Source organism: Choristoneura fumiferana, chromosome 10 (genome assembly GCF_025370935.1).
Source record: "Choristoneura fumiferana chromosome 10, NRCan_CFum_1, whole genome shotgun sequence".
In the NCBI taxonomy this organism is placed as follows: Eukaryota; Metazoa; Arthropoda; class Insecta; order Lepidoptera; family Tortricidae; genus Choristoneura; species Choristoneura fumiferana.
In genome coordinates, this window is record NC_133481.1 from 8,844,933 (window position 1) to 8,863,835 (window position 18,903).

Here is an 18,903-nt window from a genome sequence, read left to right on the forward strand (position 1 = left end):
GCTTTTTAATTGAATTACATTGTACGTCCATGTTGCAAATAAAATTTTGTAAATATTTGAATTGCCAGGAATTTAAACTAAATATTTTTCCAGGTTGTTTAAGAGATGGTGTTATGGAGGATAACATTTCTATTTTATTTCATAAAGCTTGTTAAACCTTCTAATACTTACAAATTTTGGTAGATGATTGGTAGGTAATAATAATCATACATACAAGTGAGACATGAAAAATATTTGATTAAAATAACAATTTAAATAATCATTTTTTTATAGTTCTAAAAAAAGATAAGTATAGGTATTTTTCGCTTATTTATAGAATATTATTGATTTTCCACATAGGAAAATTTAATATAAGTGCATAAATAATTTGAACTGACAAACGAAGTAAAGATGGGACCCATAAACATATATTATAAGGTATACTACATTTCGACGTTCTTTTCTCTAGTACAGCTAAATAATCTACATCATTATATAATTTGAATATATTTTATCTATACAGTAGCTCAATGTTTTCAAAATAAATATATCGATCCGCGTTAAATATACACATTTTCCTAACATATCACATCTTTTAGCCTAACAAATAAATTTTCTACAATAGTCAGTGTAAAGAGCTGCAGGAAGACTTTGAACACCAATCGACGGGAATGACTTATGATGGGCGTCAAAATTTGTACCGTTTTATATCCCGGGACTACAACGGTATATTAGTCAACTTTTTCAGTAATGCTTCTAAGTCTAAGATTATCAAAAAAACACTAACCCCATACTCATTTCAAAATGTACAAAACAATTCTTGTTATAACAAAAATAAATGCTCTGTACTGGCCAAGGCTTTCGAGTAAAGAAATTGACGATATTCCACTGATTAGAATTTTGCTATTAATTATTTAATGATGATACGGTCGTGTTTTTTCGTAAAACTATTGTTGCAATGCAATTACTTCTCGGACATTAATTATAAATTGACAGCCCTTTCTTAATGTCATACCCCTCTTTGGCAATTATGATTACGTTAACATATATAAATCTGTTTTCACAGGTTTATTCTAATCATATCGAAAATATTTTGCTGAATTACACAGACTATAATAATTGAACTCTTAAAATACTTTCTCACTTTTAAATCGCCTACCAACATGAAATATTCTGAAGTTAATAATTAAGAAGATGATAAGTAATTATGTACAAAAGTTAGCAGATTGATACGTAATATAATAATTAATACCGGAAAATAATTTATATTAAAATAAGGTTTGAATATTTTTTTTTAATTTTAATAATAATGATTAAAAAGAAATTTACGTTATGTACCTAATAAGGGTTGCAATATTTGCAAAAACCAAATTACGCCCAAAACAATTTTAAACTATTGATATATTTCTATTTATTATTCCAGAAATTATTGGTGCAACCATGATGGGTACAAAGCAAAAACGTTAAAAAGACAATATCTCTGTTAGCTAATTCACATGAAAAAGATCTAAAACTATGAAGATAATACGCATCGTGAAGGTTATTGAATTTTTGATGTGAGATCATTAAAAAACACTCGAATCGTGAACCACCTTTTTTATATCTGAATATTCTGAAATGCCTTTCTCGTTAATAACCTGAGGACTATAGTAATTATAAATCACGACGACAATTTTCACAGCAATGGGAGTTTCAATTTACTTCAATTAGGGGACAACACTGAAAGCAGTAGCAAGGAATATTACAGGCATTATTTTCAAATTAAAACTATATTTACACTTCGTACAGCGTTATTACTTTTTGAATATCGATAAATAATTTTAAAATGTCATTACTCTGCATCTATCATCGCGGTTTTGTGTCGTACGTAAAACTTCAAAAGATGTTCTTTATTTGCATTGGTATATAAGAAAAATAGTAATAGTAATGCTCAATTAAGTAATCCATTGATGAATGTGTAAGTTTTCCTTTTTTATGTTATTTAATGAAGTTATATATTATTTGAATGATGAATTTACACGTCGTCGCATTAAAATTTCAAGCATCCATTAGATGGTGTTAACACGCTAGTGGTGATTTCGTAATGTTCGTGAATGGAACCTGTTTATGCATATGAATGGTAGTCGTACACGAAATCAACTCAATTTGTACTTACTTGTATTAAAAAATGGAACATAATTTTTTAAACCAAGAATAGTACTACAACTGTAGTGATTTTTGTACGAAACCCTGAAACAGATGTGTAAATCCATAATTTTATTAAATACAACATTAGTTTCGCGGTGATACACGTATCACAAATCGCTAATCCTCTGCGATTGTTGAATTTACCGTAATAAAAGTTTTATTTCATGACACCCTGTAAAAGGAGAATAAGATCAGATACAAATAGGTATATAGAGTCATATAATTGACTTATTTTATAAGAAGCTCAGAGAAACGAAATAATTGACCGTAAGATAAGTTATTAATGTCTTAACACGTCTAACAAAATATAAAAACAGTCATTATTTAAAAACATTGTAGATAATAAGTTCACCAATTATACAACACACTGGTTTAGTCCACTTAAATTACTAGTTCTGAGACCTACGAGCATTTTTTAAATATTGATGATATTACAAATAAAAATACAGTTGGTACAGTCAATGTCATAAATAAGTGATCATTTCTGTACCTTGTCGCTTTCAGTCGTTACGCAATTTAGTATGGCTTTTCAAACATGACGTTAAGTGACAAGGTACAAAAGTGATCACTTATTTATGAAGTTGACTGTACATGAAAACAAAATAATAATTAAATTAATAATAATAATTAATAATAGGTAATTTTTTTAAAGTGACTTGCTTTGAGACAAAATAAATAACAGGACAACCTTTTACCTTGAAAGAGTGAGACGAAGGTATAATACTTAGAAATTTGTGTCAAATAAAATTAAATATCAAAAACTTCAAGAGAAGAAAACCATGAGTTCATTTAAGAATTCTTATAGCTTTATAGTCTCTAGACTAGTTGAGGTGAGGTATTGATTAAACAGCAGACTCCAGCTCAAAATCCAGATTGGTTGGTAAGCTTGTATCACGGTCGAAGTTGAATTAGCTGGACTTGTATCGGACAGTGGTTTCTTTAAACTTAGCTCGTTTACAGCAACTGCAACAAAGAAAAGATTCAAAATCTAAATATGTTTGTTATTATAAAACGGAACCTCATACAAATTATTACAGATTTTGAGACATGTTAAGAATTCCATTGAATTTTACCCAGTCAAACAGAACGAAACCGTAGAAAAATACAGTGACTGGCGTGGTTGCCTTAGTAGAAAATATTGAACCTCTCACGTGCTCACTACGTGCAGTGCTACGCGATCTCTTATTGAGTTTTAAAGTAAATTGAGTTCTCTTTATCAAAAGTCAGTTGGAAGTTTTAGTTCTACTCGTATTTTTAAAAGGTATTAAAAATCCATTGATTATTTTTCTATCTGGTAATTTTTAACTGTCTAATTTTATACCTCTCTGACATGTTTTTTTAAAATAATGAGAAATTGACGTTCTTGTCTGGGGCTGATAAGTATTAGTTATTTTTTAAACCAGATTCATACTTTGCTTATTCAGGTATTTTTTTCTTAGAATATATGCGGAAACTACCCGGTGGGCTCGAAAGCCTAATCATTATTATAATCTATAGGGGTCGGCAAAGTCGAAAAACAAGTCCAAAGATTTCGTTACACACAATAGATCCACAGCTACAGGTGAAACTAATAAAATGTAAAAAGCATGTTAAGGGGTTGCGTATTTATTTCAGTTACCGGTAACAGTTTGTTTCTTCACATCGGCGTATCGTTCGCCGGGGCCGACCTCGTCGGGGATGGTGGCTGTGCACGTGAGTTGCAGCCGCCCGTGCGCCGGCGCACGCAGCTCCGCCACGGACACCCACAGCGAGATCGGTGTGACCGGCGGTATGCGCGGCCGCTCGCGGATCTGACAGACATAAGGAATATGTAACTATTTATAAGAAATACAGATGTCTCTTCTAAGTTGCTATACTCTTGACAGAGAGGTCAAGGTTTAGTAGCCAGTGTAATGTGGTGATTTTCTCTTGCCTTCCATGCTGTAGTGCTAGATTCCGTACTTAGTAGTTGGCGATAGAGAGCGCTACTGCTCATTCTCACATCTGATCTCATGGTTGAATTTTACCACATTTACGGGAAGACATGGGTGCGTCTTATTGTAAAATCTAGATATATAACGCGATATATCATAAGTGTCATAACGCGAATATAGATACACGTTGGACATTCATAGAGGTTGCAATACCTACATGAAATAAACACGTAACGTAACGTTGTAGGTATTAAGTGTCTCTCTAATATGGTAACCACGACGTAGTTTTTGAGAATGTCACTTTTGGATACACCCTTGACAATCTAGTAAAAACCCGGAATTTTAACTAGCAGTATTAAATATAAGTGAGTCTCACGGTAGTATCATATTCAAACTTTTCATTTTTTTTTCTTTAATATTCTTATTTTTCAAAGGATTTTCATAATTTTATTTTAGGATAAGCAAAGTTTGAGAATACCTGTGCGACATGCGGATGACAGACACACTCTGTCCCACAGGATGGAAATGACTGGTGAAGTTTGGTGTCGCAGGTTAAAGTCTAAAAGTAAGTATCTAATGCTAACCTTGGCCATTTCTTCGCTCTGAGCCTCGTTGAGCGTACACTTGGTATGCTTGGTGTGGTTTAGTATCGGTGCGGTCGTTGTCTCGCTCACGAGTGCCCAGTATTTGGCGGTATAGTTGAACTCCGGCGCAATATAGCGATGCTGGTGCTTCCTGTGCCTGTAGCCGCCGCCGCCCTTGGTGCGCGTTGAACTTGACACGCGGTACGAGAAATATCTGACAGATTCCTCATCCACCTACAACAATTGGGATAATTAGTATTATGTCAAAGTCATTTAGCCGTCATAGCCTAAGGCAAGAGTTAAGCAGAACACCGTTAGCGGTCACTATAATTTTAAGTACTTACAAGAAAAACGAAGTTTATTTATTAATACCTATTACAAAATTTAACTGTGGAGTGCGGAGAGCGCCGCCGTCATGAACGCACTTACCTATGAAAAAGATCTTCGGAAAAAATTTAAACTAGTCGGACCATTCCTGGCTAATTATCGTGAACAGTTTAATTTAGTAGGTAATTTTATTAATATGTCTCGCGAGAGTTTAAGTAATATTAAATTAATTAATTTATGAATTAAAATGTAAGATTGGTTTTGGATTGGGGCACGCAGCACGGAATGCTGAGGACCTTGGTTCGATTCCCAGCGCTGGTCTCTTTTTCTGGTTTTTCTGTGCATCTATGTTTCAGTTTGTAGTTTATGAGAGTTGTAGAGATGTCGTTACTAAGCAATCAAATTAAGATTGGTTTTTTGGAATCTTTTTGTGTTTAAAAAAAAAACTTATAGATTCCCAAAAACCAATCTTAATTTCTATTTCGTTGTGAACGCCTTCTTTTTAAGTCACATACGTTCCTACATGTAGGTGACACAATACGTTTCCGATCCACGCTAGCGCCGGGGGCATATATAGTCCCTATTCAATATATAAATAAAATAAAAAAAGAATGAAGCTAGTCAAGGCCATAAAGCCATTTGGTGAAATAAAAATGTACAAATGTCGTTAGTTATCGAATAAGCATAAAAATAAACGACACGCAATTTCATGCAGTTGGTTATTTGAATTGCTATACACAACCGTAAATAAAATAATTAAAGGCTTGTTGTGCTAAAATGGTAAAATAATGGATTACGAATTAATGCTCAACGTAAAACGCATCATAAAATATATTGCGGGCCGTTGAAAGAGCTCGCCAATTCTAATGTAATATACATGCGATTACAGTTTTTTTTGTATCGGAGCAAGACCTCCACATTTAATAATAATATGGTTGCAATACTATAATTATAATTGGTTTAAACTGCAAAATAGACTACTACCTAGTTGAATCAAGCAATATTTTGCGAAGATTCATTCAAAGAAATACCTGAGCTCTCTTAACGCGTGACAACAAAATGATATAAGTAGCAACAGATTCATTGTTTTGGTCTGATCTAAATTGTTTGGTTAAAACGAACTAGATGTAGTAGTTGTATAAGGTACGTAAGTAGCAAAAGTGTAGAGTGAGCATATTCGTAAGGCTACCGGAGAGTGAGAGCAGCATGAGTGATGGATGTCTGTGGATGAAACACCTCGCAATTAGCATACATAAGCTTTGCCGTATTTGACATCACTGACATCATGTAATTTTTTTTATCAACCTGATGAGAATCGAATTGTTACGGCGCATCGCCACAAGTAGGTTTAATTATAAGTACCTACCTAATTGATAACACTTTAGTTTACGTCCTTAGTTAGATGTCAAAGGTTAGATATTTGGTTCCGGTAGATTAAAGTGCTGGCGTACCTTTTCATTGTCAATGTACCAAGTAAGGCGAGGCGCGGGTGCGGCCGGCGCGCTGGTACAGTTGGCCCTCAATAACCCTCCCACCACCGCATCTGGCTTCCCGAACGTTATAATCGGGGGGTGTTTCTGTGCATCTGTTATGAAAAATAAGGTTATTTTTGTTAAAAAACAAAAGGTATTATGGGGCACCCATTTAAAACGATAGTCTTTACCTAGTTATATTTTGTACTACCTCTTTAGTTATATTTCGTAACTAATATTTACCTTAATGGATATTTCAGGGCTAGGTTGACATTGAGTATCGTTAAGTAGGTTGGTTGTTAAGTTAAATACCTATTTTCATCATCCATCATCATCATCTGAGCGCCGTAGGACGTCCACATTTGGACATAAGCCTCCCCCCATAGACTTCCAGTTGCTTCGGTTGGAAACGGCTTGGATCCAACGTGAACCCGCGGCTTTAAGGTATCTTTTAAATAGCGCAATTTATAATAACAAAGTTGAAGGAGCAACTATCTCGTCATAATGAGCAGTACACGATGCGCAGCGTTGTTGAACTCATTAAGGCGACCAAATATAGCGACGAGTTTTTGCATCCACGACGCTTATTAAACTGACACTGATTTAAAAATAATTAGCAAGACGTATTTCGTAACTACAAATTTTAAGTGTTACAAAATAGTACAATTAGGTATAAAGTAAATCTATCCATACAAGTCATATCGTACTAATATTATAAACGCAAAAGTTTGTGAGGATGGACGAATGAATGGATGGATGGATGTTTGTTACTCCTTCACGAAATATCTACTGAATAGATTTTGATGGAATTCGGTATGTAGATAGTTAAACTTCTGAAATAACACAAAAGCTACTTTTTATTCCGATACTCTCACGGAATCGGAATAAAATCGCGAAATCTCAACCGCTGTGTTTAGAGTCATGAAATTTGGCACAATTGCTTTTAGTTTAACGTGAATCAAGACCAAGATATAAATTTTAAGGATCTTCGCGGGTTTTTTATACAGAGAAAGACGCGGGCAGCAGCTATGACATTCAGTGGTTTCGGCCGTGCGTTTTCTGTCATTCAGCACCGTTACTCTTTAATAGGTATATTATTCCGCTGAGAATTGCTTCGCAACTCCTCAATGATTTCCGTTTCATGTTAAAAAATAAAAAGCTCAAAACCATAGCCTCGATACTCAAACAATTTCCACAAAAACGTTTGTTTCAGCAAATGCGCATATAGCAAACCCGCCACGGGTCGGCCTAACTCGGTTACTCGCTATACGTCAGTACATTCGTATTTATTCAAATGAGCTTATTCCGTATTCAGTGTCTGCCTTTCCTGTTGGTATAATAATATTTCACTCACAGACGACAGTCAGCTGATGTGGCGGCGAGGCGGCTGTGAAGATGGGCGTCTCCAGGGAAACTTCGCACCAGTACAGACCCGACGCCGACGGGTCCAAGTTCTCGATAGTGATGGAGTTTTCTGTCGCTAATGACATCTGTTGGCAAAAACCTCATTGGGGTATTGCGGAAAGATCATTTTTGCATAAGATAGGTAGGTAGAAGATATATCTATATCTACTTGCAACCTAGAGTGCAAGGAACAAGAGTTACGTATGTCTTGGCAAGCTTTAACATACTTAAAAAAAATTTAGGCAGCTAGGTTGGATTTGAGTTTTTATAAGCCATTGGTGGGTACAGTTGAGAAAACTGATTTGCGTACCAGAGTGGAAGCTTTCACAATCCAAATCATGGCAATTTCGTAGGCAGATGTATGGAATGTCAACATGCATTTGTAATATTACTTGTTTTTAACCGTCTTCAAAAAAGGAAGAAATTATTAATTTAGTGAAACAATTATATTATTATTAGAAGTGCTTGCTCAATCCTTCTGGCAATCCAAATTTTTTTTTTTTATAAATTTCATGATATTTGTCTTGAAAAGTTCCCACTTGGTTGGTACACGATTCAACTAAGTTTCTTTGCTTGTACCACTAGGGAATAATAAAAAGCAAAAGTTGAAAAACTAGTTTTTGCATAACACCCTGAGATAATTGAATTTGTGGTGAAATTAGCAACATTTAACTTATATTATCAAGCGATAATGGATTTCACAGGCGGGCGGCAAAATTTAATTCGATAATTATGTGTTACAAACAATATGCACACACACGACAAGAACTTCTCGAGTTTAATCAGTTTAAACAGCCTAATAAAGTCCTTGTGGAAGAAGATAATGTAAAACGTGAGTAAAATTATATATATACTTAATACGATACATATACACCGCATTAACGAACAAAGTATGTACCTAATGTGTTAAATTATGAACTTGGCAACTCTGAAAGTGATTAGCGACTTCCATACTCTTTGACGTAGTGCCTGATTTTAAACATGAATTAGGGGAAAGGGGTTAATTATGCCCAGGGGCAAGCTACTGTAATAATTTCCATTGTTTAATTACTATACGAGTAACAGATGATTATTCTCGTAGTACGTAAGAAGGTTACGAGTTACGAGCATGGTAATTATTGTTCCATAACACGTCGATAATTTATCCAGGCGATCTTACAAAATGGTATTGTTTTCAGTTTCGTTTGTCAAATTACAAGAAATCATGCCAAGTTTGTAGAAGATCCTTAGTTTAAAGCACTGAAACAGTTTGAAACCATAAACTTAATTTTGCTTTAAACATGATAAAATATTGGTCTTATACCTAAATAGTGCTAATGTTATCTTATTTTCTGAAATGGATTTTTTCAGCAGAAATTAATAAGTCCCTGAGACCCTGGTATGAAATTTTGTACAAAATAAAGTTTATCTTTTTTGTCCCAGCATAAAGTAAATTTCTAAATGATACTGCACACAATACGTAAAATTTTGCACTCAATGTTCAAATCCTCTGTTTTAAGGTTGAATCTTCGTGGGTTTACTTAGTAGGTGCATTATTTTTGACAATCAATAAAGTGAAAGTGTATAAATTGAGTCTGGGCCTGCCAGTGTATATTTATTAGGTATCTACATATATATGTAGGTATACAATAAATACCACAAAGGATATCAAGCACTTGGAAGTATGAAAAAATGGGTCTTAGGAGGAAATAAGTACTTATATGTTATCCATCCTTAAACCGAGATTAAGTATGAATAATAATTACTAAAAATGTTAATCTAAAATTCCATCATCCCAGCCTATATAGGTCCCACTGCTGGGCACAGGCCTCCTCTCAGAATGAGAGGGCTTGGGCCGTAGTTCCCACGCGGGCCCAGTGCGGATTGGGAACTTCACTCATACCATTGAATTACTTCACAGGTGTGTGCAGGTTTCCTCACGATGTTTTCCTTCACCGTTTTAAAGCTCGTGGTAAATGTCAAATGTAATTTCGCACTTGAATTTCGAAAAACTCAGAGGTGCGGGCCGGGATTTGAACCCACGAACCTCTGCTTGAGAGGCGATAGGCCAAACCGCTAGGCCACCACGGCAGAAAATAAATGTTTGTTAAAACTTCTGATGTCAATGTAAGAGTGAGATAATTTTGATTGCATTATTTTTCTGAATATTTAGCTATATTATCTTTGGTAATATAACTCTTTATTTAGTTAATTGCTTTAATCGCTCTTACACGTTTGCAACCCGATCTCATTGTCTACGAACTACGGATAATCAATACCGAGCCTTTAACTTTGCTTTCCGAACAAAGCTTAAATAAATCTATAGCCTTAGTTAGTTCCATTACTTCTATTGCGTTTGAACAATTCGTTATTTGGGTCAAGTTCCAACACTCAGGGAACAAAACTTTGTCAAATTACTTTTATTAGCTAAGTAGGTGCCCACAAAATGTTTCTAGAACTTTGTGTTTCGTTCGAGCGAAGAATATGGGTTTGTCACAATAGAATTGTAGCCCCACTGCTGTAACTATAGGTAGGTACTTTGGACTACGTGCACCAAAATAATTAGTCTTACTTTTCATTGTGGTTAAGTTGCAAGTATCACACAACAGAATTATCAGAGTTAAATCACATTTTTGTCTCAGAATCACTTACAGCAAAGACTAAACCCCCTAATCCATAAAAATTTACAAAACTACCAACGAGTACCTATTATTTATTGCAAAATATATGTTTTGTCTCAGATATATGGCAAAGGAAAAATCAAATTGACAAATAATTTTAAGTTATGCAACAGAAGCTCAGCATTCGTTTCTTTTTCCAATTCCCTTTGCGCTGTCAACGTTATTACGTCTCATATTTCGTTTTCTAATTTTTTTTTACCGTACAACGGCAAAACCTACTAGACACTGGCAAAATTGTCCTCCAATGGACAGCGCCATATTTTTCTTAAAAACAGCAATTTTTAAATTTTCATGAGTAGGGATTTTTCCTTTTATTTATTTATGTTGCAAATATTTTAAGACTTACATTTAACCTTCCGCCAGGGAAGGTGTAATTAGTGAACGGAGGTACCCGTTCGCGTACGTACTGCAACAACTTGGACTCGGATCGGAGGAACTCTACCTTGTAGAGCAGCTGCGGCGGGACCTGTCCAAAGAAATAAGTTACTTAAATACGTTACCTGAATTCCAATTTTTCAGTAGCATTTAATTATCTCAAGGTCGCAGACTGGAAAACCAACAGGCAGCGGAGTGGTGAGCATTATTTTTGGTTCAGTGCACTGCCGAGACGCTTGCCGCACAGTGGTTACCTGGAAGTATCTGACAAATCTTCCGGCCCTAGAAATAGAGTCGTATCAGATATCTTTATGGACACTATGTTATGCCAGATATTGGTGCCGATGACTGTACACGCAATAAACAGAGAAAACCCTCGCCACGCTGCTGTTCGCTCCGCTGATCGCTGGCGTTCAGTTTGCAGCCTTACACAGAATCAACAATAAAAGGAATAGAAATGCTTTAGTTTGTATTTCTTTCCAGAACAAAAATATGCTCTCTTTGTTATTAACACACGGTTCTTGTGTAACCACGGATTTCATTTAATCTTCTATGAACATATGACGGTACGGTACTCACAAGTGAAATGCAATCTTTTTTCAAGTACCACTATCACCACAAATACCTGCCTGAGCCAGATAGACACTTTCCTAGTTCAGCTCTCACATATTACTTTTATTATTCTGTGATCTTTAACTTGGAACACAATTAATGGCATCAATATTAATTATTTTATATCGATATACAAAAAGGTTAGCCTCCGAGGCGGTATCATTTCGCCTAGAAGAGGGACCAGTGACAGCGTAACGGATGCCCTTATTGCTTGATTGTTTTGCTACTATTTTTTCTCTTTGTAACAAAAACGGTCTACAAATAGAGAACCTAATTGTTAGGGTCTTGGCGCTGAATGTGATGATTCAGTTAGTCATTAGATAATCACGACTCCGAGAAGTGTTCTGATTTCACTAAATCCAGCTCCGGTATCGATGCCGACTCCGCGCTTATCGACTCCCTCTCCTTTATTGAATCCGGTTCTTTTGAGCGATCATTCCCGGTCCAGTCCGGTCCGGTTTAGTTCAGTACCGAGGTGCTGAAGTACCGATTCGTCATAATGACTTTTGAATCTGTGATTCGCTTCGGTTAACTTACTTACTACTGACGTACTGGCTCAGGGAGTTGCTCTGAAATTTTAAATTCGTATCATGCCATCCCTCATCCTCTCTTAATAAATGATATGCGTAAGCGGGACGGCACATATCTGATCTGATCCCAATGAAAGTGAAATGAGTGTTGAATCGCCGATCACGAGTCGTTCGATCCAATAGGTTAGTCGGAGATAGTAACTTCTCAGAGTCGATAAGCAATTCGAATCCGTTTAAGGATCTGACTCATCATCTTTCAGATCTAGATTTACCCATCTCTAAATTCAGTGATATAGATTGGGATCTATTGGGACCTGATGCAGACATCGGAGCGTGGCGGCGCCGCCGCGCGCCACCCAGCTCGGCGCCGTCAGCCGAACCTCCACGTCCGTAGCTTGACCGCTTCCTGACAACAATAAGCCAAATTTCATTTTCATATCCATAACACAGCTTTGCTTACTTTGTGACTAGGTCAATTGGTGTTAAGTGTACCGTGATCATTGTTTATTTATTTATAAAAAATACGGGGTCCCTTTCTATTAAACTCTCCATAGTAACTCAAACCTTAATTTTTGGCCATCAGTACATACGTATTTTTACATATATACTTCAAAGTAAAAAACGGGTGAAAATCTACTCAATTTAGCTAGAAATGCAGCTAGTGCTCATTGCTTTTGTTATGCGAACGGCGAAAAAATTTAATAAAATAATCGCTTCCTTCTGAACAAACATTTTACTTTTTCTTTACTATAAAGCTAAACCATAACTAATAATTATCTTTAAGTAAGGCCACCTATTTATTTAATGTTACGTGTTAAGCGCATGGCATGTCGCTAAAGCAATAAAATAAATTCTGAACGCATTGCCCTCGCTCAATTTACAGCCTTTTCGTTATTATAGTTTATGGAAACATATGACTTCGTGCTATTTGTTGCTGTTAGTGTGGATTACTTGGGTGTGTATTCAATTTGACCGAAAGGCATTGTATACACAGCCCTTTTAACATACGACCTGGACGTGTCGGACAGTGTTTGCCTGGAAAGGGACCGACCCGACTGTAGGGACAAATGGGTCGCCGTTCAACTTTTTGATTGCAATATCGAAATAGACGAACGTGTTAACATAAATTCTGTGATAAACAAGGGTAAGAAACTATGCTAAAGCGAGGGCATACACCATTTGAAATTGATAAGTATTTTGTAAGTAGGCTTTAATAAATAAAGTTCTGAAACCCATAGAGCTTTGATTTTTAGATACGCACTTATTTCTTTCCCTCTTTTTTCGATTTACGCTTGTTCGTGAATTTTTTTTAAAAAATAAATTAAAAAAAACTACCTTTTTAAGTTCAAGCAAGCCAAAGGATTAATAAAAATGTAGCGACGATAATTTCCTCAAAAAAGTGAAAGTCACTCGGAATACATATGAAAAAAAGTATATATTTTTTCTGATTATTCAATCAGTGCACGTACAACATATTGGGCCATATTTCATGCTTAGAAACATATTCAGTTAATATGCAATTGAGATTTTTAAACCAATTATAATCGTTGCCGCGATCGCAAATTGCCGCAATAAAAATAAATGTCGGAGGATCGTAAACTGAGTAATGTAGTATCTCATTATATTTTAACGATTTCATCAGGTTAGACTGAGAAGAATTTGTTAAAAAAATCGGGTAAGTAATAGAAGATATAAAAACAAAACATATATTAAATCCATACGGATTCTTCACTTCACTTTCTATATTTTATTAAATACATATAACATACGTTTGATATAATGCTCATCACCTATAATGATAACATAGTATATGATTTCATAATGTATAATGAAATGAGCTATGGACATAAATACATTGAGTATATCGATCAAATAATACAATAATCGCAACCTCTAACAACCCAAACATAATAACATTAATTTAATCTTACAATGGAAAACGTAACGCTCAATTTTTTTTTATTTCACTTATAAAGAAAAACATTTACTCGTGACATTTTTGTACAAGCAAAAAAAAATAGAAGAAAACAAAAACCTTCTCGCTCTGCTCTCACTGCTTCTCAATCTGCTCGCTTCGATTGCTCGCACAAATATTGAAGTAAAACTTTGCGATAAAAGAATTAAAGGGTTTAACACCTAATTTTCTGGTTTTATAATTTACCAAGTATAAACAAAGTATATCACTTGATTTTATATCATATTAACGTTATATACGTATTATAAACTGTATATGTATGTTATATAATTGAATTTAGCCCATAAACATGTTATTTCTTGTCAAGCTTAAAACCTAAAATTGCTTTATGCTTAATACTTAATGAAATTATAGTGTTTAATGTTATAATGAACGTTTATAATATGAAATTATTATCTAACGTTTTTATATAACTTGGAACGCACCCAAACAAATCATCTAATATTTTTATTGAACGTAAAATTTTCAAGTTACAAGACCACTCGTGTACACAAAACTGCAAAACTGTAAGCTAAATAAGTTTATAATTTGCCTATAATAAAAAAAGCTTCCCTTGATGACAAAGATTGAAACTAAGATTCCACAGAATTGTTTTCTAGAGTTCCACCGAAAACGAAAAATATGGTACATACCTACCTAAACTAATGTTATAAAAACAAGAGATTTGTGTGGTTTTTTAATTTTTTTTTTATCTCGGAACCGTGTTGATGTTTCTTAGGACGCAGACGAAGTTGCGATAAACAATTAACCAAGAAAAATACACTCTTAATAAATAAATAAATTCAGTATCAAAAGCAAGAATATTTCCATTAACATAATCCTAATCCTCATACATTTCCTCTCTGTCTACAACAAACGCTTGAGTGGAAACGAAACCTCACGTGCGTAGGACGGCGACATCCGGCGTAGTGTTGCCGATCGACAGTCCACTATCGATAGTATTTCGATAGACTATCGATAGTTTGAGCAAAAGCTATAGTAATCGATAGTTATCGATAGTATCGATACTGTCGATAACTATCAATAGTTTTGAACAATCGATTGTTACCGTTATTTCAATAGTATCGATTGCATCTACCTACACGGGGAGGTTGGCAGAACAGAAGTTGCAGCAACTGAATCTTCTAAGTCTTAAGAGTAAGTTGGTTTGGTTTGGTAGATCGTTAAGTAAGTCGAAAGCCTTTACCTACCTTACACGAAACCTTTGCATCTTGCAATCTGGCTTATAATCCGATAGTATTGAAGTATTAGGTCACAATCGATTGTGCAAAAGTATCGATTGACATTATTGATATCTAGTTTTCGTAATTTTCTGTAATACTGTCGATAGTATCGATAGTTTTGTATTATTATACAGCAATAATATCGATACTATCGATAGTATTGCATGACTTTTCATGCATCTTTTCGATATCTCTTTAGATATCAATACTATCGATACTATCGATAGGCCTATCGATAGTATGGCCTTTTTCCGATTAAAAGTATCGATTGCAAACTGTCGATCTTCGGCAACACTAATCCGGCGTACGGTTCCGGTGTCGTGTACGGCTCCCGCACAAAGGCACCGGACGCAGTCATCGACGCCTCGGGTAAACAGTCCGGCGCGATGAGGAAACTCGACACTGACTTGAAGCACTCCAATTATTTACTTTGAGTTAGAGTCGCGATCGAGAACGGTCCGATGTTTGTTGATGCAGCTCGGAAATAAATAAGGCGGTAAATAAGAGGTATTTTAAATTGCAAAATCACTCTGTACCTACCGTAGGCCAAAGAAAGCATGAAAAACGGAACAAGAGCGATTTGAATTCGTGTGGCAAGGGTTCCGTGCTTTCCTAGACATTACGGAACTTCTTATTTTACTTTAAGTACCACACTAAGATTTCCCTACTACGGCAATAGGCAGTATCTAAACAAAACATACTTTTGAGTTATTTAAATCAGCGTGTAGCTAAAAAGATGATGCATCAGTTAATGTAAATGACTCAAAACTGTTTTATTTTCTAAGGTAACGTCTATCTCGCCCATTCTCATTTTATCGTAAACCTGTCTAATTACCGTACCGCTTTTTTTGTCAGGCAAAAGGACACTGCACTGAAACTGAGTACACATCTAGAAAAAGGATGGTTGCCATTTACATTTATCTGTGCACTCAAGTCTAATTACCGAGTCACTAGGACGGGAAAAAGCGGTATGGTAATTAGACAAGTGCACAATAAAATGAGAATGGCCTACCTATAAGATTTCATAATCTCTAGGTATACGACTATTTTCTGTATTTTTTTTTCAAAAGTACAGTCTCAGTATTTTCAAAGATAAGGTGGGAATAGTATTTTTTTTATCTATTTCTTTAAAGAAATTCAAAATTATTTATATTAAAATTATAAAAAAATATTTACTTATCTCTGCTGTATAGAAATTAAGTCTTGAATCATTTCAATTTACCACAACAATTAGATACCACATCTAGACCTTTTGTTTCCCGAAACCCAACGAAATGGCCGGGAAGGCATCTGGTTCCAATCCAATACGGGTTTGAAACAAAAGACGCTTCAATAATTGCTCACATAGAGGGCAAATATCTGATAGTGAACGAGTTTCATTTGGATTGAGCGGTTAATAAATTATCAGACAAAGACCTACCGTGCCGCCGCAATCTGTAGGGCTGTCGATGTTTAGAAGCCTTAACAAAGGCTCGGCTCAAGTGCTGTCACGAGTACACAAATTAAAACTATTTGTAAAGCCCTCGAGGATTAGTAGAATTTTATATTACCTTACGATCTAAGTTCTTGTTTATTAGGAATAAATATTTATTACGAGGGTTGCCTTTTAAGTTGAGTCGTTTGGAAAAAAAATAAGTTGAGTTGAAATAAAAAATACAAAAAGAGTAAAGACTCCAAAAAAACCAATCATAATTTGATTGCTTAGTAGCGACATCTCTTGTCTGGGTGAGCGGTTGGTTCCGAAAGAGTGTGATGTCTCTCGATGAGAGCGGAACATAGATGTCGCTAGTGCTGCTGCATAAGTAGCGTAGTAGAAATAAGCAACCTGAGATATGTATGCATAGGAAAAATTCGTGTCTAGATTCCTGTCCAGCTGTGGTGTAGGGGTTATGGCACGCAGCACGGATTGCTGAGGACCTGGGTTCGATTCCCAGTGCTGGTCTCTTTTTCTGGTTTTTCTGTGCATCCATGTCTCAGTTAGTATTTTCGATATGGTTTCACGGAATACCCGTAAAAGTAACAAGTTTGGAGTTGAAATAAAAAATACAAAAATACTCCAAAAAAAAACAATCATAATTAAATTAAGATTGGTTTTTTTTTGGAATCTTTTTGTGTTTTTATTTCAATTCCAAATTTTTACTTTTACGGTCATCCCGCCCGTAAAACCTAAATTGAAAATACAAACTGAAATATAGATGCACAGAAAAACCAGAAAAATAAGACCATCACTGGGAATCGAACCCAGGTTCTCGGTATTCCGTACCGCGTGCTATACCGCTACACCACTGCTGGACAACGGTACAGACACGAATTTCTCCTATGCACTACATATCTCAGCTTGTTTGTTTCTTATTTAGCCACTTAAGCAGTGACGCTAGCGACATCTATACCGTAGCCCTCATCGAGAAACTTTCGGCATTCCATTGGAACTAACCGCTCACCCGGACAAGAGATATCGTTATTAAGCAATCAAATTAAGATTGTTTTTTTTTTATTTTTTGAAATCTTTTTGTATTTTTTAATTCAATTCCAAATTTTTATTTAAAAAAATACGCGAGACGCGTTCAGAGACGCGTTAAACCCCTTTTGAAGTTGTAAAAAATTATCGCACGTAAATTTTCCTTTGAAATTTCCATTTTCACAACTGATTTGTCAACTTTTAACCGACGCTGTACTAAAACGGCTCGGCCGATCTCGAGTTATTCTTTGGTTTTCGAATTCTAAATTGAAATATTTTAAGATGATACTAGTTTTTTTTTTAATAATCACGGGAGGTTTGCAAACGACAGAACTTAAAAGGCAGCCCTCCTAACACGCAATTATTCATTATACTCCTACAATAAATACATCATTCCTGTAATAATAAATACATCATTATAAAAAAAAACAAAGAAAAATAGAACTATAACTAACTTATTCTAAGCCTTATTCTTTTATATAAAAGAAAGAAAAATCAACTTCTATATAAAACAACACTACACAACCTTTTACTATGATACTCCGCCACCACACGTTCAATACAAATACGTCTGTGCAACACTTATATTGTATTTTGTTATGGGTTTGGCCTCATTTTGTGAACAAAGATTATAACTTAAAAACACCTAACTTTTTTGCAACAGTCGTAATTGTATACTGTTTTGACAGAAATAAAAATAAAAAATGTCATGGCAGTAAGTAAAATAACGTTGACAAAAATAATAAATTGCTGTAAAACTAAAAAAAAATGATCTATGGTGCCAGAGTATAATATCGAATATAATGCGCAGTTAAAATGCTAAAGAAAATGTGGAAGAGTGTCCAAGTCGGGCGTAGCACTTTAGATCTACCTCTATACTCTACTCTCTACCCTGGATCTATAGGAAGTTATAACTATAACTTTGCCACAAAGTGCTGTACATACCCGATTTACTGATAGATAATCAGTTCCTCAACAAGAAGACCCCTGGGCAGTTAGCTTGGCTATTTTCTGGCTAATTCGTTTATTTTTATTACAACTGTTTAAAATCTTAATTTATCATTGAAAAGAAAACCCATATCGACGCTTGAAAGGTTTAATGATCTAAGCGATCTCTTTTTAAGTATTGAGTGTATGTTCAGAATCAGTGAATATTTCTCCGCCGTTTGAGCCATGTTTAAAATTGTTCATAAAAATAGCGCTT

The 18,903-nt window shown here is 35.1% G+C and overlaps 1 protein-coding gene across 2 annotated transcripts in view; it reads right to left on the minus strand.

The window, feature by feature from the left end:
* Window positions 1-1,559: 1,559 nt before the first annotated feature.
* Window positions 1,560-18,903, minus strand: part of LOC141432022 (uncharacterized) — a 50,650-nt gene continuing 33,306 nt past the window's right edge. For both annotated transcript variants that reach the window (XM_074093381.1, XM_074093382.1), the window contains exons 3-9: window positions 12,358-12,449; window positions 10,873-10,992; window positions 7,817-7,952; window positions 6,442-6,575; window positions 4,664-4,897; window positions 3,785-3,956; window positions 1,560-3,129 (exon numbers count right to left, since the gene is read on the minus strand). In XM_074093381.1, the coding sequence (XP_073949482.1) occupies window positions 2,966-3,129; window positions 3,785-3,956; window positions 4,664-4,897; window positions 6,442-6,575; window positions 7,817-7,952; window positions 10,873-10,992; window positions 12,358-12,449 (1,052 nt within the window). In that variant the 3' untranslated portion in view covers window positions 1,560-2,965. The remainder of the gene's footprint in view (window positions 3,130-3,784; window positions 3,957-4,663; window positions 4,898-6,441; window positions 6,576-7,816; window positions 7,953-10,872; window positions 10,993-12,357; window positions 12,450-18,903) is intronic.